The following is a 20,823-nucleotide window of genomic DNA, read 5'->3' as shown; positions in this document are numbered from 1 at the left end:
CGGAAATAGAAAACGCTTTGACATAACTGGGATCTGACTATCCGCTTGATGACTGCTGAGGTGACAGCGGTTGAGGCGGATCTGTTTGTTTGAGATTAAGCGGGGTGTGGGATTGAACATGAGAGGTCATCGGAGCTGAGTTACCAGATCAAGGCTCCTAAGCTTCGCTGTTGCGCATCGATTCGATTTTGCTTCGGCAATGGATGGAATTGAAACGCTTGAATCACACGGTGCAGGTGGTCTTGAGCGGAAAGTTGTGGTGCGACTCGCATGTCGTTATCGAAATCGGCGATTAGGTTCAGAAGAAGCGCATAAGGTGGGCCTCTTCGCCGCTATTTCGATGTCTTCGTAAACCCGCGAATGGTTGTCATTATATCGTCAAGTGGCATAGCTGAAGATAATGAGAGAACACTAATTCGATACTGCCGACTCCTCTTTTGCTTTCCCCTTGTCGGCCGTTGGTTGTGTTGTACCGTCATCCATGTAGAGATTGTTGTCATAGATGTATTCAATGACCGGGTCGGGAATCAGATAGCGTACGCTCATGTCTCGCCTGAGGAACAAGCGAATCTTCGTGCTGCTAACGTCATTTTGAATAAGCTGCTGGATGACGTGGATCTTCTTCTTCCAAGGCTGCAAAGCCGCGAGCGCCTCGTCAATGTCTGTTCCGCTTCGCTCAACGATGAAGGTCTGAGAAGTGAATTAGCCCATGCGTAAATCAAACTGGCTCAAAACACTCCTACCCCGTACTGTCCCAGAATGTGATCGAGATCCTTCTCACTCCAAACTCCAGGTGTAGACATAGTGTGCACCAAATCTGCTCCGGCCAACAGCACAACCTGCACCCGCTTGCGGGAGCCATTTCCAGTATCGATCCCGTTCCGGACAGTGTTAATCTCGTAGTCGAAATGGTCTAGCACAATGGCGGTCGGCTGGTATTCCTTGTGCATCGGCTCCCACGTGTCCACCATCATCCAGTCGGAGGTCTGGTCCACGGCTCTTTGGCACATCGCGACTCTGGAAACGATCCGGATTAGCGGGATATAACAGCAAGCTAGAGCAACTGATATACAAACCTGTGATCAGCACTGGCAAGACCGGCCTTGCGGTAGGCGTCCGACACCGGCGAAAGGTAACCTCCAATGATTTCGAAATCGGTGCTGAGCTTGACGTAATCGGCGGCCATCTCAAACATGCGCAGATGCAGGAATGTAATAGGAGAGAAAGAGCCACAAGCTATGAGCAGTAGCGGCGTCTTTTCCGGGTCGTCCATCACACGCTTCAGGCGATACTCTGGGAAAACGTAGTCCCCCGTTGGCGTCGCTGGGGCGGGAGGCGTTCGGCGGGCATCATTGCCCAGTTCTTGCGTGACATCAGCCATGGTCATGGAGTGGCCAGTGTATGATTGTGTAGTATGTGTAGATAGAGAGCAAGAGCTAGATAAGTCAGTTGAGAAAGAGGGGAGGCATGAAGTTGAGAAAGAGGGATGACAGAGAACAAAAGGCTGGATGCGGGCAGTTGAAAGGTTAGTCAGCCGCCGTGTGGGGGAAGAAAGAGGGGATTTTCACCGGATGACTATCGGCCCTGTTCCTCTTCTGGCCCTCGGAGAAGCATTTACGATCACCTCATTTTCCTGGGCTTAATTATCCGACTAGCAGACTTGAGAAAATTCAACAGATAACCGCTCTTCAGGAATAGGGCTCCAGCCACCTCAACCGAAGGGAATGCACGTGATACTATACTGTTCGCCTGGAGCACTGGCATCGGAGTATACTCCGAGGTTCTGTCCCCATCACGGAATTCCAGCGTTAAATAGCCGGTGAGAACTATACGACCCACCGTGATCTAGAAATTGAACTGTATAATCCGTCGCAAAGTGGTCTACGGAGTACATTGTTGGCTGGGGAGTCTGCTCTCACACTCTCTTCACCAGACATCAACCGCTAAAGAATTTCAAAATGTCCACTTTGGGATTCTGTATGCTACTGACCGACATGGGCTGTCTCACGATTCTCTGGGAAGCTGGACCATGGCCCATAAGGCAGATGCCCCTGATCAGACTCGGTGCCCTGTCTAGCATCAGATATCTCCCCAGGTATTCTGTTGGAAGCTGGGCCATGTCCCATAACACCGAAGGCCATCAATTTCGGAGACGCACTTTGGAGGCGTTCAGCATTGGACAGCGTAGTGTTTTTTCAACGCTTGATATAATCACTCCAGTTGCTTTGCTGTCCGTCGTTCATGGATCTCTGCGCCCATCAAACGCCTTGGTCACTTGGCGATATATAGACCCTGGTCAAAAGCAAGTTAATCAATGGCCTGTTTGAAGAACTGGTTGGCTTCGACGCGGAATGGATGGAAGCAAAATATGAGCCGCGCAAAACCTTGAAGACAGATGAACTTTAGTTGTTAGGAGCAGCGATTATGTGTAGTCTCCAAGCGCCATCTTCGAACAGTCTCTGTATCATATAGGGACCCTGGCCGGCAACAGTCCCTAATGAAGGCGGGTCCAAAAGCGCGCCGCTGGCCACAGTCAATCAATATAGATAAAAAATCAAGACGAAAAACAGAGAGAATGGGTTGAAGAGTGAAAGTGTGTAGTCGTGGCTGCGCGTTAGAGTGGTATAGTTCTCCGGACTTCGGGACCCGTGGACTGTCATCGTCACCACCGCCGGAGCCAACTACGGCATGGTAAGGACTCCCGACTGCTCATCGCTTCATCCATCTCTCCTTCACCTCTGCACTGCCAGAACTACTTGCCCGACGCCTGCATCTTGCACCCGTCTCGTCTACATCTATTGCTTGACTTTCTTTCAACTTTTTGTCTTATTTTTACAGCTCACTGCGAGTACTTCGTTTCCCGCCGACTCGCTCCCAAGGCAAATCAGTCACCCCTCCTGCCCCCTCAAGCGAACGACCGGCACACCCTCACGTTCAAGCGACTGCAGACCCATCACAGAGCAACGGATGGCGGGTTTGATGGGCGCTGAATGACGAGCGTGCCCTTCTGCCCTGCTCTCGGTAGCAATTAACATATGGCCAGGCAAAGGCCCAACATTCACCGCCAGGACCCTCTTGAGGAATCTCGCGCACTGCCTTCGCCTGCTGGTGCCTCCCCTACTGCCGCCAGGTACATACCATATCCTCTCTCATTCCTACCCCGCGTTGGCCTCTTCCCTCCGACGCCCCGTGTTCCGTTCAGTCCCTACACTGGCCCGGTTCCACAATTTCGGTATCCCGCCGACAAGGACCCGGCAGACAACTGTTGGGCGCTCTCGTGGGCGTTTTCAAATCATTGAGCTTTTGAGATACCTGCTCCCCGTGGACCCATTCCCTTCTCCATGCAAGTCGCCTTGACTTGTTTTGAGCATCATCTTCCCGCGATAACACCTTGCCCATTCACTTTTGATTCTCCATCTTCTATCGTGCTCCCCAAGTGCTCAGTTTCTCATGTCCTCCAGAATAACTCGCTCGGCCGCGCGATTAGCCGCAGATTCTCCCCCGTCCGCCGGCTCCGGTCCCTCTTCCCTATCACCCGCCGCTGGTTCGGCCCCATCTCGAAAGCGAAAGGCGCCCGCGCGCCGCGGTCGATCACCGGACTCTTCGGAGCGGCCAAACAACCCTCAGTCGCCTCATCGAAAGTCCAAGCGACAAAAGCGTGCGGCTTCACCGAAAGCGGGTAGCACCCCTACAGTTGCTCGTCGCAGTACACGGAACCCCCCAGCCATGTCGCACCCTGGGTAAGTTGGACTTTTCTGTGCGGAAGTTGCAATGTGTCTAATTTGTTCTCTCTCCACAGTCCATCGTCACATCCCGCGGAGGAGTCCTCGAAAAAGCCAGCCTCGCCACCGCAACAGAGAAGGAAATCTAGTCGGCACGGGAAAGTGTCTCAAGGTAAGACATCGCAGCAGCCGGCGCCTTCCACCTATTGTCGTATCCATAGGTACGTTTGTATACTAACTTACTCTACCTAGAACGTTCCTTAGCTGCTCAATCACCTCCCCCAACCCGACACAAGAAGAAGCGACCCTCCAGAACCCGCCCGGATGTCGTGATGAAGGAAGCGGAGGAGGAATTGGAAGAACACGAGAAGAGCGAGGAACATGAGCCTTCGCCACCAAGTGACAGTAATGACGGCACGAACCCATCGGGTCTCGATGATGAGGACGATGAAGAGGATGATGGGGATCTCTTTCACAACAGTCTGTTTGGCGCGCGAGGATCCCTCGGACTGCAAAACACTCTTCGCGCTCTCAGCGGTATGATGTCGGGCATGTCATCCCGTCTGCGAGATATTCTGCAGAATTTGAGAATGAAGGATGACCCGTCCGTCCAACTTATCGCCCTCCAAGAGCTCTCGGACCTGTTACTTGTATCGAACGAAGACAACCTATCCGGCCAGTTTTCTCCCGATCCTTACGTAAAGGAACTGGTGTCCCTCATGCAGCCCAATGACTTTGGCGAAGAAAACCCTGAAATTATGCTCCTTGCCTGCCGTTGTCTGGCCAATCTTATGGAGGCGTTGCGTGGCTCTGTGGCCAATGTCGTCTACGGCGGCGCTGTCCCAATTTTGTGTCAGAAGCTGCTGGACATCCAGTTTATCGATCTAGCCGAGCAGGCACTCAGTGTAAGTTTTTCTTGGCAACAACTTTCTGGACTATATCCCTGTGCTGACTTGATGGCAGACTTTGGCCAAGATCTCGGTCGATTTCCCGGCGTCTATTGTGCGTGAAGGAGGATTAACGGCATGCTTGACGTACCTCGACTTCTTTCCTACAAGCACCCAGCGTACTGCGGTGACAACGGCCGCCAATTGTTGCCGGAATCTGCCTCACGATTCTTTTCCGGTCGTTCGAGATGTCATGCCCATCCTCCTGAACGTTCTCTCTAGCAACGACCCCAAGGTTGTGGAGCAAGGCTGCCTGTGCGTTTCTCGGATAGTGGAAAGCTACAAACACAAGCCAGAGAAATTGGAGGAGTTGATCAGCCCAGACATGTTGAAGGCCGTACTGCGTCTGCTGCTGCCGGGTACAACAAACCTTATTGGGCCCCACATCCATACTCAATTCCTCCGAGTCTTAGCTATTACGTCGAAAGCCAGCCCACGGTTGTCAGTGGAGTTACTGAAGACGGATGTGGTGGATACGCTCTATCAGATCTTGACTGGCGTCTCACCCCCAGAAAATCTTGAAGACCAAGCCGTTAAGATGGATAGTGTTCTCGTGATGCAGGCTTTGATCCACCGGCCGAAGGAGCAAGTTACCGAAACTCTCAATGTAATTTGCGAGCTGCTACCAGGTGTTCCCGATCGTCTAGGTTCGCAAGGAGATGGTCATCCGGAACCCCCTACAACGTTGAGTTCCAAGACGTCGTCTAAGGGCTCCGCGGAGACACGACGATCTCTGCTGATGGGCTGCAAAACTGAGCTTAGACGGTTCGCCTTGGTCCTGCTGCCCACTCTCACTGATGCATTCTCTAGCACGGTCAATCTGGAAGTGCGTCAAAAGGTTCTCGTTGCGCAGCTCAAAATGTTGCAAAATTTGGATCCCGTCCTCATTGAGGAGGCTCTTCGGTCCGTGCACTATGCCTCATTCCTCGCAGCCATATTATCTCAAAAGGATCACCCATCTCTCGTTTCATCAGCACTTCGCTGCGCGGAACTTCTCTTCCAGCGGCTGGAACATGTCTATCAACATCAGTTCCATCGTGAAGGCGTCATCTCAGAAATCGTCAAGCTTGCGAAGGAGCCACTCTCCTCTGAAAAGAACGCCAAATCTACCCACGACTCCCTCGCTAGTTCGATTATGGATACATCGGAAGACACGCATCAAGAAACGAGCTCTACCTCGGATCCCGCTGGTCACACTGGAGCAGACCCGGATGACGAAGACAGCCAGGACGGCAATGACCGTGACAGCGAAGACGACGATGTTAATGAGTCGGAGGACGATGACGACCAGGATGAGGATAATGGCGATATTTCTGATTCCGAGAGCTCGTCTTCGTCAGGCCAGGGCATTTCTTCGAGCTTGGAGAATGTTATGAACGACTCCGTGGTTCGCGATGCACGAGCGTTTATGGAGCATTACGAAGCTAGTCAGGGAGGGGAAATGCGAGAGAAAGCCATGGAAACTCTTTCGCACTTGCAAGATCTTGCCGGGGAAATTGAAGCCTGCTACTCTGGCCCTGTTGATCCTAACGTGGACGGACTTGATCTTTTCCGCAAACTCGCGGCCTATTTTCAAGGGGATGCATTGGAGAGTATCACCAGTTCGGAGCTTCTGAACTCCGGTGTTATCAACACTCTGTTGACCATATTCGACGACGCTAAGTGTGAGTATAACCCTTTTCCTGGGACCAATCTATGGCGCTAATCTTCACATTATAGCCACCTCCATGCGCGAAGCACGTAGCGCTTTCCTGCAAGCATTTATGGGGTCGACCATATCCGAAAAAGCGCAAAGCCAGGGTACGGCCACAACGCCCTTTGGCGTCTTGATCGGTAAACTTCAGGATCTTCTCAGTCGGACAGAGCACTTTGAGGTGATGACTGTTGGCCACAACTCACTAGAGAACACGCGTAGCAACGCGGCCTACATGCTCGGGAAGCAGCTTCGGCTCAAGTTGGTTGCTGACGATGATTCTGATATCCCCCGTTCCTACCGGAACATCATGGTCTCTATTCATGCTATTGCGACTTTCAAAGCTCTAGATGACTTCCTTCATCCCAGGATCAGCCTATCAGATCGACCAAAGACGTCTCGCAGCCGAGACACAATCCTGTCGCAGATCGCAAATGCAGCGCGCCTGCGGGATCAACTCGCCGAAGGCCGCGGTTCCAATGGTAGCGACTTTGCACGTCCTTCCGGAAGCGATAGGCCCGCCCATCGATCCGCCAATGCAGAGTCGAGGACCACCGCTAAGGAGAATTCAGCTGGTGGGCCGGACGTAGGTTCAAAATCCAAGCGACCTAACGAGGAGCCCGATGACAACGAGCACGAGAATGAACCATTGGAGTGTGCCGATGAACGCCATTTGAGTGAAGACGAGAATGACGATGATGACGAAGGCGAGGACGAGGAGTTGAATGCCATTGTGGACGATCTTGAAGATGAAATGTCAGATGAGAACGTGCAGGACCCGTCAGCTGTGAACATGGAGGTAGCGTCATCGGGCAAGGTGACTGCGCGCAAAGAAGACGGCACTAGGGTGTCCACGCCGTCGCAATCGACCCCTGTGTCCAAGTCGACGTCCGGGCCTCGCCGGTCCTCATTAAACACACCGGGCGGTGGCTCGCTGGCTATGGCTGGCCGTCCATTCTCCTACGCGGCTGTCATGGCCTCTCCCCCGTCTGATTGGCATATCCAATTCAGCATCGATGGCGAACCAGTTTCGAGCGACACGACGATCTATCGCGCCGTTCATCACAATCGTCGGCACCTAGACCCTAATGGGAGGAATGTGTGGTCTGCGGTTCACACAGTCAGCTTTCGAAGGGTATCTGGGCCGCCACCGACAGAGCCCTCTACTCTCACGTCAAGTGCCTCCGGATCCAGCTCACAAGACGATGGCACCGGGATGCCGTCCTCTCTCAATCAAGATCATACAACGGCCTCGATCTTGCGTCTGCTCCGTCTCCTACACGGCATGAATACGACACTGGACGACATTCTTGCGGAAACCAAAGATCTCATTGCCCTGAAACCGGAATCTTTGGCCCAATTCATTAACACTAAGCTCACCGCGAAGCTCAACAGACAGCTAGAGGAGCCACTGATTGTTGCAAGCAGCTGTCTGCCCGACTGGAGCGAAGACCTTGCACGCTCCTTCGCCTTCCTGTTTCCATTTGAAACCCGCCATCTGTTCCTTCAGTCTACCGCCTTTGGCTATTCCCGAGCGATGATGCGGTGGAACAACTCTCAGACTGGGGATGACAGCCGTCATGACCACCGGAGGGACGATCGGCCAATGTTGGGCCGTCTGCAGCGACAAAAAGTGCGGATCTCAAGGAGTCGCATCCTCGAGTCAGCCATGAAGGTTATGGAACTCTACGGTTCGTCTCCCAGCGTGCTCGAGGTTGAATATTTCGAGGAAGTTGGAACGGGGTTGGGACCAACTCTGGAATTTTATTCGACAGTCTCCAAGGAGTTTTCCAAGAAAAAGCTGAAGATGTGGCGAGAAAATGATTGCGCGGATTCCGGAGAATACGCATTTGGCGCCCGTGGGTTGTTCCCTGCGCCAATGAGTGAGCAGCAAGTGTCGTCGGAATTTGGCAAGAAACAACTCCAGTTGTTCAAGACTCTTGGCAAATTCGTCGCCCGGTCCATGCTGGACTCGAGAATCATCGACATCTCATTCAACCCGGCTTTCTTCCGGATCGCCGACACCTCTTCTGCGGTAGCTCCATCGCTCGGCACCGTCAAAGCAGTCGATCACGACCTGGCCAAGTCGCTGCTACTGCTCAAGCGCTTTGCCAATGCCAAGAAGGCTGTCGAGGCGAAGAACCTCCCTAAGGCTAAGAAGACGCAGGCTCTGATGGCAATTGAAGTGGATGGCGTTCAGGTCGAGGACTTGGGGCTGGATTTTACGCTCCCAGGCTATCCTGCTATTGAGCTCATCACAGACGGTTCCAATATTCCGGTGACGGTCAACAATGTTGATCTGTATGTCGACAGAGTAGTGGACATGACCCTGGGCAGCGGCGTTCAAGCCCAGGTAGAAGCCTTCCGGACCGGGTTCTCGCAAGTCTTTCCCCATTCTTCCCTGCAAACATTCACACCGAGCGAGCTGGTGATGTTATTCGGCCGGGCCGAGGAAGATTGGTCAATCGAGAGTAAGTCTCTGCATTCGGTTGTTCAGCCGGTTACTAACGTCGCTATCAGCGTTGATGGACAGCATCAAAGCAGACCATGGCTTCAACATGGATAGCCGCAGTGTGCGAAACCTGCTTCAGACGATGAGTGAATTGGACCCTCAACAACGGCGAGACTTTCTTCAATTTGTTACCGGCAGCCCCAAACTGCCCATTGGCGGTAAGAATTCGTGGGTTTACCCATGGAAGACGATTTACTAACTGCCCCCTAGGCTTCAAGAGTCTCACGCCAATATTTACCGTTGTGTGCCGCCCCAGCGAACCCCCTTACCTCCCTGACGACTACCTTCCCAGTGTCATGACTTGTGTAAACTACCTGAAGCTGCCCGACTACAGCACCTTGGACGTTCTCCGGGAGCGACTGTCTGTTGCCATCAAGGAAGGACAGGGCGCGTTCCACCTTTCTTGATTGAGGTCTCAGTACCTCATTACGCTCGTTTCTCTACATCGGATGGTTACATCGTATCGTTCGACAGGTGGAAGTGTAGCCACGAGGCAGAAAAGCAAACCCGAATTTGAAGACAAATACAACAAGAGGAGGAAAATCCAGTACCCTGGGACGAACCGTGATGAATGTTATAACCAAATTTCTCTTAGCCCTCTGGACGGAGGGGATCATGATAGCATGTGAAATTGTTTACATTGGCGAGTTTCTTGCATTCGGGTGTCATTCCATTCATTCCTAACCGCCTCGCTGTCTGAGATTTGAGCTTGGGGGAGTCCAAAAGGGTTTCCAATAGTATCTAGATAGAAATACTAGTTCTTCAGCTTTACTGGTAAGTGCTATTAAGGTCTAAGGTCTATGTCTATCGATCTATGTCTATGTCTACATTCTATATGCAATCCAAGCATCATGGGTATCAAGCAAGGTAAGCCTAGTTCCGATAAACAGGCACCATCGACTAACATCATTAGCAACCAAGTCAAAAAAAAAAAAAGAAAAAAGCCAACATACCTCTGCAAACTTGGGCTCAATAAACAGCGCCCTCGCCTCCGCCACAAGAACGCCCTCCTCCTCGCCCCCCGTCCTCGCCGCCGGCATCATCCTCATCGTCCCCTCAACCCACGCCTTGCGCCCCTCAACCTTGACCGTCTCCGCCCGCAGCACATACACCCGTCCCGGCAGCGCCGGCTTCCGGAAATCCACGTTCAGATTCGCCGTCATCCCCGTCCCGCTCCGGAAAGACTGCGACACGCAGTGCGCAAAGACCTCGTCGAACATCACGGACAGGAACCCGCCGTGGATGTACCCCGGGTGTCCGCACATGTCCCGGCCTGCGTGGAAGACCGTGATTGCGCGGCTTTGGCGGGGTGCGGAGTCCGTCTCCTCTGAGCGCTGAGCTTGGGGAGGGGCTTGGTGGGAAGGGGTTTGGTGTGAGAGGAACATGTACGGGGCGGACGTGAGCTTTGTTTCGCCGGAGAGGGTTCCCGCTACGAAGTGCGCGGGGCGCAGGTGTGCGGGCATGGTGAGATGGGGGCGGGTTTCTTTGAGGGTTGGGTCGCGGCGGAGGGTTTGGATTAGGGGGTGGGTGGATAGGTCTGTTGTTGCTTGTGTTGGGGTTGCTGGCTTGGAGCTGGGTGTTTGCGGCGCATGCGCATTTTGGAAGGATGGTGGTGGGGGGGTCTTGAGCGCGGAGGGGGCGGCTTCGGTTTGCGCGGTGCGAATTGCGGTGATGATGGCGATGGGGGATGAGGGTCGGAGGGGTGATGCGACAGCTCGTGCTCGTGCTCGTGCTGGTGTTCGCAAGACGCGAGATACGGTTCGTGGGATGGCGGACATGTTGTTGGTTGCGTTGTTGAGGCCGAGGAGCCGTGTACTTGGATTCGAAGGATGGCCGTCCTCCGCTTGGAATTCTCAGTCACAACTTTCGCGATGGTGAAATAGGTGTCAGACTGTCAGTCTGTCACTCTGTCAGATCCTTGTAAAAGCCTGATAAGAAAAAATTCCGACAATCGGGCAGGCATCGGCACCAAGTGGAGCGGTGCCTTGCTCTCGGGTCCAGATCTTGACACGCATGACGACATCGGCGGTCGCGAGGCTAGCCCTAATCAATCATGCTTATTGATTGCTATGGGTCTCGGACCTACATAATTATAGTATTCTGAGTGTTGAAAGTGTTGCATGAAGTGCATGCTACTAACTGCGCTCCAAAGTCGGCTGTTCCGGTCTCTACCATCCCGACAACATCAACTGGGAACCGAAGAAGTGGAGGAACGCCGTTAATCTTGTGCCCAGAGCGATCTATAGCCTGTTCCCAATTCTAACCGGACTACGTACTTTTAATTCCAAGCCTAGGTACAGACCTAGCCGGCACAGGAGGGCTCACTCTCACTCTCCGAGGGCCTGATGATCTCGGCATGCCGAGTGGAGCTGGCCGAAGCCGCAACGAGATGCCGAGTGGCCCGAGTCGACCATTGCCCGTCTGGACTCTGGGGACATGAGATTAATATCCTCTTAGTGACTAGATCAGGGCGACCGTAGACTGAGATCGCCTGTGATAGATCTAACTGGCTAGTGCAGATTTGACTTCCGGACGGCCATTGATGAGATCTTCGATCATCCATGTATAGGACCGGCCATGTGCATCTGCTTTTGGTCCTAGAGCAGTGATGCGTTGCAAAGGAGTTCGACCAGCGCAGTTCTATCTGGAGTCGACCCCAGTCCAAACATGGGCTCATGTGACGCTGTTCATTTGAGTTCTCTGCTCCGCGGTGTTCCTGCCCGTAACACTCGTTCCTCCAGACACGTCATCCCTGCGTCTCGCAGACATCCTTGTCCTGGCCCTTCCTGCCTCTCTCTAGCCATGGCTGCGTTTGTCGCCCCGGAAACGTATCGGCCTCGGAACACCCATATCTTCTCTGGAAAGGGCGATTATCTCGGAGGTACGCTGCCCCTTTTCCTACTCTGGGCACTGGTCGAGATCTAATCTTAAGGCTTCGCTTCGCTTTCCCAGGAGCATACATCAACAGCCCTGCTCAAATCCGCAAGGATGACTTCCACTCGATGTGCGACAGCTTCCTCATGTTCCCTGGCAAGCCCCACGTTCGCTGGAGCCTACACCATCTCAAAGATGATAACGAGGTTGGGGATCTCGTAAGCCGCACCTCAGACGATATCACGCCTGACAGATACATCATCCTTGGCCCCCAGAGTGACGTTGTGGATGTCCAGCTGTCCACGCAGCCGGCAATCCGCCGAGCCCCATCCGCCCAAGTGGTCGAGGTCGACGACACTGGAAAAAGCATGCGGACCAACCAGGCCCATTTCCGCAATGGGGTTCTGAACAGAGATAACGAAACGTGCACGATCACTGGATGGAAGGGGGAGACCACAAACCAAGCTACGCATATCTTCCCCGTGTCGAAGGTGAAACTGTGGGACGACGAAGGATACGCTCGCTGGATCACGGACACAAATAGTCCCAGGACGATTGGGCCGAGTAAGCTCTTCTCGATGCAGAACGGCCTCTTGCTCTGTCTCAACGTCCACATCCTGTTCGACCTTTTTGTGCTGGCTATCAATCCGGACGTAGGTCATGCTATGCCTACCTAAGCTACTCTAGCAGATCCGGCTCTGGCTCTGGCTCTGGCTCTGGCTCTGGCTTCATGTTTTCACTGTGATGCTAACACGGAGGTAAACGTCTAGAGAGGCTATCGGATTGTCTACTTCGAACAAGACGAAAACGGAATTGGGGGTGGCACTCTCAACCCGTCGACTCGCGATTGCAGTGACCCGAACAACCGCGTTAGCGACGAGTGCCTAAGGTGGCACTTCCATCAGGCGGTGCTGACCAATATGCGCGGTGTAGGCGAGAGGCCCTGGGATCTTAATCCTGACGAAGAAGGGGACCTCGGGCTTATGATGGAGAAGGAAAACGCCAGTGAGATCTTGGAGGAGGTGTTTGCCGATCGCCTCGGGGCTTTTATTCAGGTTCGCTGAGCTTGTGTTGGTCTTGAATGGACACGAAGACTGACTGTACATTAATGCAGGCTGACGAGGACGAGGGCGAGGATCACAATCACGATCACGACCACGATGCCGATGACAATGCTGACTACGATGGCTATCACGATGATGATGACGATGCGCAATGATCCCACGAGAAAGCTCTACCCTGCATCCATGCACTACTCATGTCCCTTCCCCAGCTTGTCTCCGCGCCGCACCCCCATACGGTACCCCCGTGTGTCCTTAACCCGAGCCGTCCAATCCAAATGGTGAGCCTTTTTGTCTTTCGTCTCTTTAGTCTGAATCAGTTGTTTGATAAGAGCCTATCTGTATCAGCCGATGCTGCAGTTCTTCGTAGGTAAGTATACCTAGTCCGGAGGTATGATTGGCTCGCTCGTACCGGGTGGAGTATACGAGCGTCCAAATCACATCAACAGCCCTAACCCAGTCTTCAACAACGTGGATATAAATCAGTATCTTCCCTCCAGGTCAATCAGTGACTGCTTCTCTCTCTATGCTCTACTCTACCGATCCAAAATCCCACCCAACCACCCAAATTCCCAACAAAATAAATATGAACTCCCTCCTCAACCCCTCCACCCTCCCCGCAGCCCTAATCACCATCTACATCGCCCAAACAGTCCTCTCCTTCCTGCATAACCTCCATCTCATCCGCAAGACCTGCCCTTCTCTCCCGCGCATTGCCTTCCCCATCTCCGAAGCAAACCTGCTGTACCTCCTGCTCTTCGAGTCCCGCTGGTTCAACTATGTCCGACGCTACTGGTTGCCCACCGGTGTTGCGGACTATATTGCCGACGCGGCGTTCCGGGGACGATGGGATGTCAAGGATAGACTGGCGAGAAAACACGGAGGCGTTTATATCTCGGTTACTCCTGGCCTGGTGAGTTGTCATGTTGGGGATGCGGATGTTGTGAGTCAGGTTGTTAAAGATCGGAAGGGGTTTGTAAAACCCGTGGAGCATTTGAGTATGTTCTCCTCTCTCAGGTGCCTTTTTCTGTGGTTCTGCTTTGCTTGCGAAGGGGAGGGGTGGTCGATGAGTGGTTCATTTAGGTCGCTAGATTGACACTAATAATCTTGACATGATCGGACAGAGGCGTTTGATATGTACGGACCTAGCGTGTTTACCGTGAGTCTATCGCGTCTCCCAATCAATCAGAAGGTGCTTACTGACTGCGAGACCAGTCGGAAGGAAGTCAGTGGGCATACCACCACCGGTACACAGCCGCCGCATTCAACGACAAAAATAACAGCCTGGTTTGGAAGGAGAGTATCACTCAGGCGCGGGAGATGACAGCATGCTGGGAAGAGAAGTACAAGGGTAAAGCCAGATCCGGTCAACAATTTACCGTCACAGATACGCGAGAGGACATTCTCAAGCTCTCCCTGAATATTATATGCGGTGCCGGCTTTGGAGTAAGTCTGCCCTATAAGCCCGCACCGCAGGACGAAAGTGACAACACGAAGAGTTTGTTCAAAGACGCAACTACCCCAGCGGCAGGGTACAGTTATACCTTCCGCGGCGTGATGGAGTATATGAATCGCTCTATGACATCTGTCTTTGTGGCCAACGGGCTCCTGCCGAGGTGGATTCCTCGCTGTTTGGTGCCGTTCTTCAAAAACGATTTCGCTGCGCATGAGAACCTAAAGCAGTATCTGCATGCGTTGGTCGGTGACGCTGAGAAGTCGGATCATGAGATGCATAACTTGTTAGGAAGGCTTGTTGCAGCACGAAGAGAGGATCAGGCGGCAATGGCCAGGGATGGACGCGGCCCTGGCCTCTCTGACACAGAGATTCTTGGAAACACGTATATATTCTCGCTTGCAGGCCACGAGACTACCGCGACCACACTGCGTTTTGCCTTGGCTCTTCTTGCTATCCACCAGGATGTTCAGGATAAGTTGTATGCGGAATTGCGGGAGGTTCTGTGTGACCAACCCACCGGCCCGGCTGGGTGGGAATACTCTGCTGTATTTCCGAGGCTAGTCACTCCGCTGTGTATCATGGTGAGTACAACTCACTTCCAGGGCAAGAGTTTTTGCTGAATAATGCAGTTGGAAACCCTTCGTCTGTATCCCCCGGTTGGAAGTATCCCAAAGCTGACGGCCACGCACGGTGCGGATATCATGTACAAGGGAGAGCGACATCACCTACCCCCCAACGTGCGAGTCAACCTCAACGCGAATGCACTCCACTACTTGGAGGAATACTGGGGCCCACATGCGGGCAGTTTCAATCCTGAACGTTGGGACAAACGCAACACCCACAGTTTCCTCGCGAAAAATGAAGACACCGAAGGCCTTTCTGGGCCAGGATTGGAGTCAGCCGACATTCATAAGCCAGTTCGAGGCTCATTCATTCCCTTTAGCGACGGGCTGAGGGCATGCATCGGAAGGAAGTTCGCTCAGGTGGAGTTCATTGCTACACTCGCTGTCCTCTGCCATGAATATCGAGTGACGTCGGCTAGGATAGGAGGAGAATCCGAAGACGATGCAAGTAGACGGGTGGAGAACGCTTTGCGCGGAAGCTCGACAACGCTCACCCTTGCCCTAGGAGGCAAAATACCGCTAGCCTTCGCGAAGAGAGACAGTGTGTAACTTTGGAGACGATTCGTTGCTTATGTATGTAGTCCGTTGTATATTCGAATTGCCACTCCACTCAAAGATCATGCTGGAAGTCCTCTTGTTTTAGGAGCTCCCCAAATACGGCGCTTTTTAGCATCCGCGCAGTTTGAGGATCGGTCATTTCCGGCCATGCCCATCTCCGGCAAGAAAACAGGTTCAAAGGCGGCATACCGCTACTGACCGGCGATGAAAGATGAATGTAATGAGTAACACACTGCCATGGCGCGTTAGGGCCGCCCGGCCTTGTCCGAAAAGTAACAGCATGGCGAGAAAAATCTCTACTAGCCCCTAGCTGGGGGACACAGTCGAAATCATGAATCCGCGCATGTTCCGGGGGAACGAGGCCCTCTTCCAGTATATCGCCCTCGGGTCTTCCGATGGCTGCCTCTTCCAAGGCCATTATGTGCGAAAAGATGGTATGATACTGCCGAGAATCCAGTAACCATTCTCGCTTTGGGGCTCGGAGGAGTAATTCCAGTCCTTTTCGACGCAGCCGCGGATGGCGACACTTCCAGGCGACGGCATGCAGGGGGTAAATCAGGGGCAGGTCTAGGCTGAGAGACTTGGAGAGCTCGTCTGGGTAATGAGTGGAATCGGAAAGTAATATCTCAGCAATCTGGCAGATATCTTCGTAGTCTTCTACATGGTTGTCCCAATCACATTCGCTCGAGATGCCGTACGCGGCAAGCCCGAGCTCAGCCCCGAACCGCGAGATTTGAATGACAGCTGCTGCGTTGCGCTCCTCTTTGCTCCAAGTCGACTCGCGACGCGCAACTAGATCATCGAAGTTAGTTTTCCAATGGCTGAAGCCCTCACGAAGCCCCTCAGATGCAGCCATGGTGTCAATAAGTGGAACATTTCCAGAGTCAACACCAGCATCCAGGTGCTGGAAAAGCTCTGTAGACGCAGTAACCAAGTCAACAAAAGCAACTCTTGCTTCCTGTAACGTCTCGAATTGCCCTGCGAGGTACGGACCACGACTGTCAATTGCGCTTAGAATTATTCGGTTTCGGGGAAATGAGCCAAACTCCAGGGCATTGAGATTGAACAGGGTCAGAATCGGTGCTAGCTCCGTCTCGATGAAGTAGGCTTCATAGGATTGGTAGTTCCGGCCCCAAAGTTGGTTCCTGGATCGATCACTATCGCGCCACGCTCGTATAATATTGATTCCACTTCCAATATGCTTTGCGGCGGCAGCAGAGTCCCGATGGAGAAATTCGAAGCATGTAAACAGGATGCTAGCCATCACAATGACCGACGTAGCAAGGTTGTCGGTCGATGCCTTGTCGAGTGTGGAACGAAGTGCCCGCCCATACATTTGGACAGCGGTTTGTTTCGCTATCTGTGCTTCTTCTGGGGTAGCGATAGCTTCTGCTTCATGCATCGATCCCAAGGCAGCCAAGGCCAGTCGTATTGATGGTTCCGAGAGACTAAGCTGGAGAACACTTCGCTTCCAGAATGCAACATCGAGGAACCCAGCCAGGCACGACGAGGTAGTGCGGAAAAAGAACTCAAGGGCTCGCGTTTCCGTAGCTGAAACTGCTACGCTGGACAATGCCAGTTCTTGGGGCATTCCTTTAGCTGTTGTGCGCGGTTGTATAGCATACCCGTCGCATTTTCGTCCCGTAGTTAGGCAGCTGAGATGGTTAGCGGGTTCTTGATTTGCCATACGTTATTCATACCGATCGCATGCTGGTTTGCCTTCGTCGCATTTGACTCTTCGTATCCTTGAACAGTGTCAGGGTCGTTGTCTGTTGAATCAAGAGCGCAGCTTTGGCTCACTTGCAGGTGATGCATCCAGTTCGGACTTTTGGTCTACTCGCTCGAGATCTTCGAGTGGTTGCCTCCATCATGAAGCAACGAGTGGTTTAGAAAGAGGAATCCATAGGTAAGACGCAGGTCGACTTGGAGTCGGCTCCTTCTGTCACGTGCTACTAAGTAGGTATACCTACCGCTGCGCATTTTGATTGACCGTGGGTTGAGATTGGTAGATCTATAGACTATACCAACCTGAATCTGATTTTAACTGCCTGGGTGTGTGGAAGAAAGGTAACTTAGAGAGGCTTGATCTGTTCGAGCTCGGAGGGAAGGAGCTCATGGTTGTCCACATATACATACCTCTCGAGGTTTATTATTCAACCTTCATCCAACTCATCCACTTACTTCATTCGACCGGAATAGCAGCTTTCCTTCCGGGCTATTTTTTCACGTTGCGTCAAGAAAGAGAGATATGACTTCCTCCTGCCATCTTCTTCCTCATCAGCTCCGTCCTTACCTATTTCGTACGATATCCAAAAACCTCTTGACAGAATGACGTCCACTCAACGCATGGAAAACAGCCCCAAGACCCTCCAGATACCCGAACTCAACCAGTGCCCAGTCTGCAAGGTCCTTGGATACAGAAGCGAATACGGAAGGAGCAGTTTCCGCGGACGGGCAATGATAAGCGACGACAACGTTGCCCAATGGCTCGAGATGGTTGAGATGTACCAGCGGGAGGAGTGCGCGCAATGCGGGTTTGTGGTCGACTATCTGGGCTCGGGGTCGAGCTTTTGGATTAGAAATGAGCATGAGCATACACGGATTCCGGACGATGGGCAACTTCTCAATGGTCGGAATGACGGCGAGCGGCCACGCAAGAGGCGGAAGGGCGATGCGAAATCAAAATGATCGATACTCGCCTGGAAAATGCGTGGACGGAATTTGGTTGAGGGATTATTCAGATACCGGGTTTTTATCTATCAGAATGCCTGGGTTATGTACTACGCGAGAAGGATTGATTCATTGCTTACGGGTATTCGTTTGGAATAAAATACTGCATTGAGCTAAATGCCGAGTGGTATCATGAAACATGTAGTCGACAATCCTAGAATCCCAGCGCATCGACCTGGCCCAGGAAGGAATCTTTGTTCTCCCCACGCAGCAGCGCCTCAATGTCAACCCTTCCGGTGGTAAGGTAACGCTCGCTCACTCCGAGATTTACCCGCTGAGACAGGAGCTCGTTCAGCTCGGCACGAAGACCCACGAGTTCAGCCTTCGAGGTGCTTGCAACCTGCCTGTCACGCTCTTTTCGTCCACGCCCACGCCCGCGACCCCATCCCTGGCCTTCGTCGAATTCGTCACTGTCGTACTCAACCCCGAGGTCTTCGGCGGCGTTGCGGAGCCAATTATCCTCGGTAGTGACTTTCTCTTTAGCGATGTTTGCGTCTGTGATGCGGGCTGCGAGGGCAACCCGTGGCTTGACCCGCGAGACAACCCGGCGGTCTAATTCCAGGGACTCAAGAGGCAGCTTCTTGCGGTTGGCCATGTTGGCGTGGACCTTGGCGGCTAGGCGAACGACTCCAGTCATCTCCTCAGGAGAGCAGATAATAACACTCCTTCCCGAGGCGCCGGCACGAGCCGTACGACCGGATCGGTGGACATATGTGTCTGCAGTGCGTGGGGCGTGGTAGTGAAGGACGAAGTCGATGCCCTTGATATCAAGACCACGGGCTGCAACATCGGTTGCGACAAGGATTGTGCCTGGATCCGCGGTTGGAGATGAGAAACGCTCGACAGAGCGTAGACGCGCTTTTTGGGCCATTCCCGAGTGGAGGGCTAGGGCAGGAAGTTGGAGTATCTGAAGCAGTTGCGTGATGCGGCGGACGGCAGAAATGGAGTTAGTGAAGACTAGGGTGCGGAGTTTGGGGTGGTAAAGTAACAGTGTGTATAGGAAGAGGTCCTGAGCGACGTTAGCAAGCAGCACGAGATCGCGACTGCGGGACTAACCTTTTCCATAGCACCACACTCAACGATTCCCTCCTTGAGACCCTCAGCCATCTGCGAGACAGGGTTGGCATCAATAAACTTGGGCTTTTCCTCTCTGAAGTTCAACTTCTTCAGAAGATACTCCATCGATTCCTTCGTGTTCATTATATCACCACCGGTCCACTTGCCTTTCCCTGCGAGCTTCTGTTGCAAATCGCGGTGGAAAGTAGCCGAGAAGACAAGAGTCTGCCTCTGCGCGCTGGGGTCGGCATTCTCTTCGGTCGTGCCGTCTTCCTCATCGGGCGGATCTCCCTCTTCAACGCGGTCCAGAGACCCTAGAATATCCTCGACCTCCTTGAAGTGACCTTCGCTCAGAAGTCTATCGGCTTCATCAATAACAAGAAACTTGATGCCTTGCATCCTCCGAATCAAGCCCTGTCCTGTGCGGAGGACTTCCCAAACACGACCAGGAGTTCCAATAACGATGTCAGCTGTTTCCAGATACCTCTGCTGCTTCTGTACGGAGAGACCACCAGTCAGGAGTGCGGTCCGAGCATTGACTCCTGGAGCGTTTGAAATCAGGCCGTAGATATGCTTCTGAAGCTGATGCGCAAGCTCTCGAGTAGGTGACAGGATCAATGCAATCGGGACCTTTTCTCCCTTCTCCTCAGAATCGTTCTTCTTTCCCTTCTGTTGTTCGAGATAATGCTCCAGGATTGGTACTCCAAAGGCCAGCGTCTTTCCGGAACCGGTGGAAGCTTTGCCGACAACATCGTGGCCATCCAGGATCGGGGGTATGCATGACTTCTGGACCGTAGTTGGGGTGCTAAACTTCAACTTCGATAAACTCGTAAGTGTTTCTGGAGCGAGGCCAAGCGGCTCCCATGCAGAAATGTCGGCGCCATCATCATCCGCCTCGTCCTCTAAAGCAGCGAAGGAGAGGCCTGACTTAATGCTGCTGTCCTTTGCCTGCGCCCCATCCTTCTCTTTCTGCTCCTTCAACTTTTTTTTAGGCTCTTTTACCTTGTCCTCCTTCTTTTTAGACTCGTCAGCCTTAGTCTCCTTCTTCTTGTTCTCCTTTTTCTTGGCCTCTTTTCCTTCTTTACCGTTCACCGTCGCCGGTTTAGGCTCCTCTTCTGTTGTGGGGGCGCTGTCCTTGTCCTCGGTTTCCTCGTCGCTGAAGCCGCTCCATTCATCGTTGAACTCGATTTCTTCCGGTGTAGGCTTCTTCAAAATGGACTTTCCCGGCTTCCCTGCGGCGGACTGTTGCCGGTCAGCTAGGAATGCTTGAAAATGCGCCTTCAGACCATACCTTAAATTTGAGCTGTCCGTTACCCTGAGGTCGAACGATGTCCACCCCTTCAATCTCCTCTAGTCCGAAAAAGCCCTCAAAGTCGTCCATCCGGTCAGGCAGCGCTACCTCCTTCCAATCGAGATCGTCAACGCCGACAACCACCTCCGGCTCGGGCTCTTTCTCGGCCGCATTGCTAGGCTTTCCGGTCCTCTTTCGCTTTTTGAAGTGTGAGTCCGGGCCCTTCTGGTCGCGCTGGCGTTTCTGGCCCATGGCTAATGAGAAATCAGGGCGATATTGTAGAAGAAAATGATCAGTCGC

General features: G+C 53.0%; 7 protein-coding genes across 7 annotated transcripts; 3 read left to right on the top strand and 4 right to left on the bottom strand.

The window, feature by feature from the left end:
• Nucleotides 1-411: 411 nt before the first annotated feature.
• Nucleotides 412-1,381, bottom strand: DSM5745_05031 (nicotinamide/nicotinic acid mononucleotide adenylyltransferase; the record flags this gene model as incomplete). The annotated part of the gene is made up of 3 exons (XM_026747047.1): nucleotides 412-690; nucleotides 744-1,017; nucleotides 1,077-1,381. 3 exons carry the CDS (start codon nucleotides 1,379-1,381, stop codon nucleotides 412-414), a joined length of 858 nt encoding a protein of 285 aa, XP_026604527.1.
• A 2,069-nt stretch (nucleotides 1,382-3,450) lies between these two features.
• On the top strand, nucleotides 3,451-9,281 carry DSM5745_05030 (HECT-type E3 ubiquitin transferase UFD4; the record flags this gene model as incomplete). Its single annotated transcript, XM_026747046.1, has 7 exons — nucleotides 3,451-3,740; nucleotides 3,800-3,894; nucleotides 3,975-4,627; nucleotides 4,686-6,333; nucleotides 6,389-8,833; nucleotides 8,883-9,032; nucleotides 9,085-9,281. The coding sequence occupies 7 exons, from the start codon at nucleotides 3,451-3,453 to the stop codon at nucleotides 9,279-9,281; spliced, it is 5,478 nt and encodes a 1,825-aa protein (XP_026604526.1).
• Nucleotides 9,282-9,747: 466 nt separating this feature from the next.
• Nucleotides 9,748-10,652, bottom strand: DSM5745_05029 (uncharacterized protein; the record flags this gene model as incomplete). The annotated part of the gene is made up of 2 exons (XM_026747045.1): nucleotides 9,748-9,774; nucleotides 9,828-10,652. 2 exons carry the CDS (start codon nucleotides 10,650-10,652, stop codon nucleotides 9,748-9,750), a joined length of 852 nt encoding a protein of 283 aa, XP_026604525.1.
• A 1,024-nt stretch (nucleotides 10,653-11,676) lies between these two features.
• On the top strand, nucleotides 11,677-12,967 carry DSM5745_05028 (uncharacterized protein; the record flags this gene model as incomplete). The annotated part of the gene is made up of 4 exons (XM_026747044.1): nucleotides 11,677-11,755; nucleotides 11,827-12,401; nucleotides 12,519-12,803; nucleotides 12,863-12,967. 4 exons carry the CDS (start codon nucleotides 11,677-11,679, stop codon nucleotides 12,965-12,967), a joined length of 1,044 nt encoding a protein of 347 aa, XP_026604524.1.
• Nucleotides 12,968-13,395: 428 nt separating this feature from the next.
• On the top strand, nucleotides 13,396-15,437 carry DSM5745_05027 (cytochrome P450; the record flags this gene model as incomplete). The annotated part of the gene is made up of 4 exons (XM_026747043.1): nucleotides 13,396-13,807; nucleotides 13,934-13,968; nucleotides 14,025-14,846; nucleotides 14,895-15,437. The coding sequence occupies 4 exons, from the start codon at nucleotides 13,396-13,398 to the stop codon at nucleotides 15,435-15,437; spliced, it is 1,812 nt and encodes a 603-aa protein (XP_026604523.1).
• A 61-nt stretch (nucleotides 15,438-15,498) lies between these two features.
• On the bottom strand, nucleotides 15,499-17,037 carry DSM5745_05026 (uncharacterized protein; the record flags this gene model as incomplete). The annotated part of the gene is made up of 1 exon (XM_026747042.1): nucleotides 15,499-17,037. The coding sequence occupies one exon, from the start codon at nucleotides 17,035-17,037 to the stop codon at nucleotides 15,499-15,501; it is 1,539 nt and encodes a 512-aa protein (XP_026604522.1).
• A 1,293-nt stretch (nucleotides 17,038-18,330) lies between these two features.
• mak5 (ATP-dependent RNA helicase MAK5) lies at nucleotides 18,331-20,775 on the bottom strand (the record flags this gene model as incomplete). The annotated part of the gene is made up of 3 exons (XM_026747041.1): nucleotides 18,331-19,185; nucleotides 19,233-20,474; nucleotides 20,524-20,775. 3 exons carry the CDS (start codon nucleotides 20,773-20,775, stop codon nucleotides 18,331-18,333), a joined length of 2,349 nt encoding a protein of 782 aa, XP_026604521.1.
• Nucleotides 20,776-20,823: the final 48 nt, after the last annotated feature.

Source organism: Aspergillus mulundensis, assembly GCF_003369625.1.
Source record: "Aspergillus mulundensis strain DSM 5745 chromosome Unknown scaffold_4, whole genome shotgun sequence".
In the NCBI taxonomy this organism is placed as follows: domain Eukaryota; kingdom Fungi; phylum Ascomycota; class Eurotiomycetes; order Eurotiales; family Aspergillaceae; genus Aspergillus; species Aspergillus mulundensis.
Note: the sequence above shows the minus strand (reverse complement) of the source record. Positions and strands in the feature narration are given on the sequence as shown.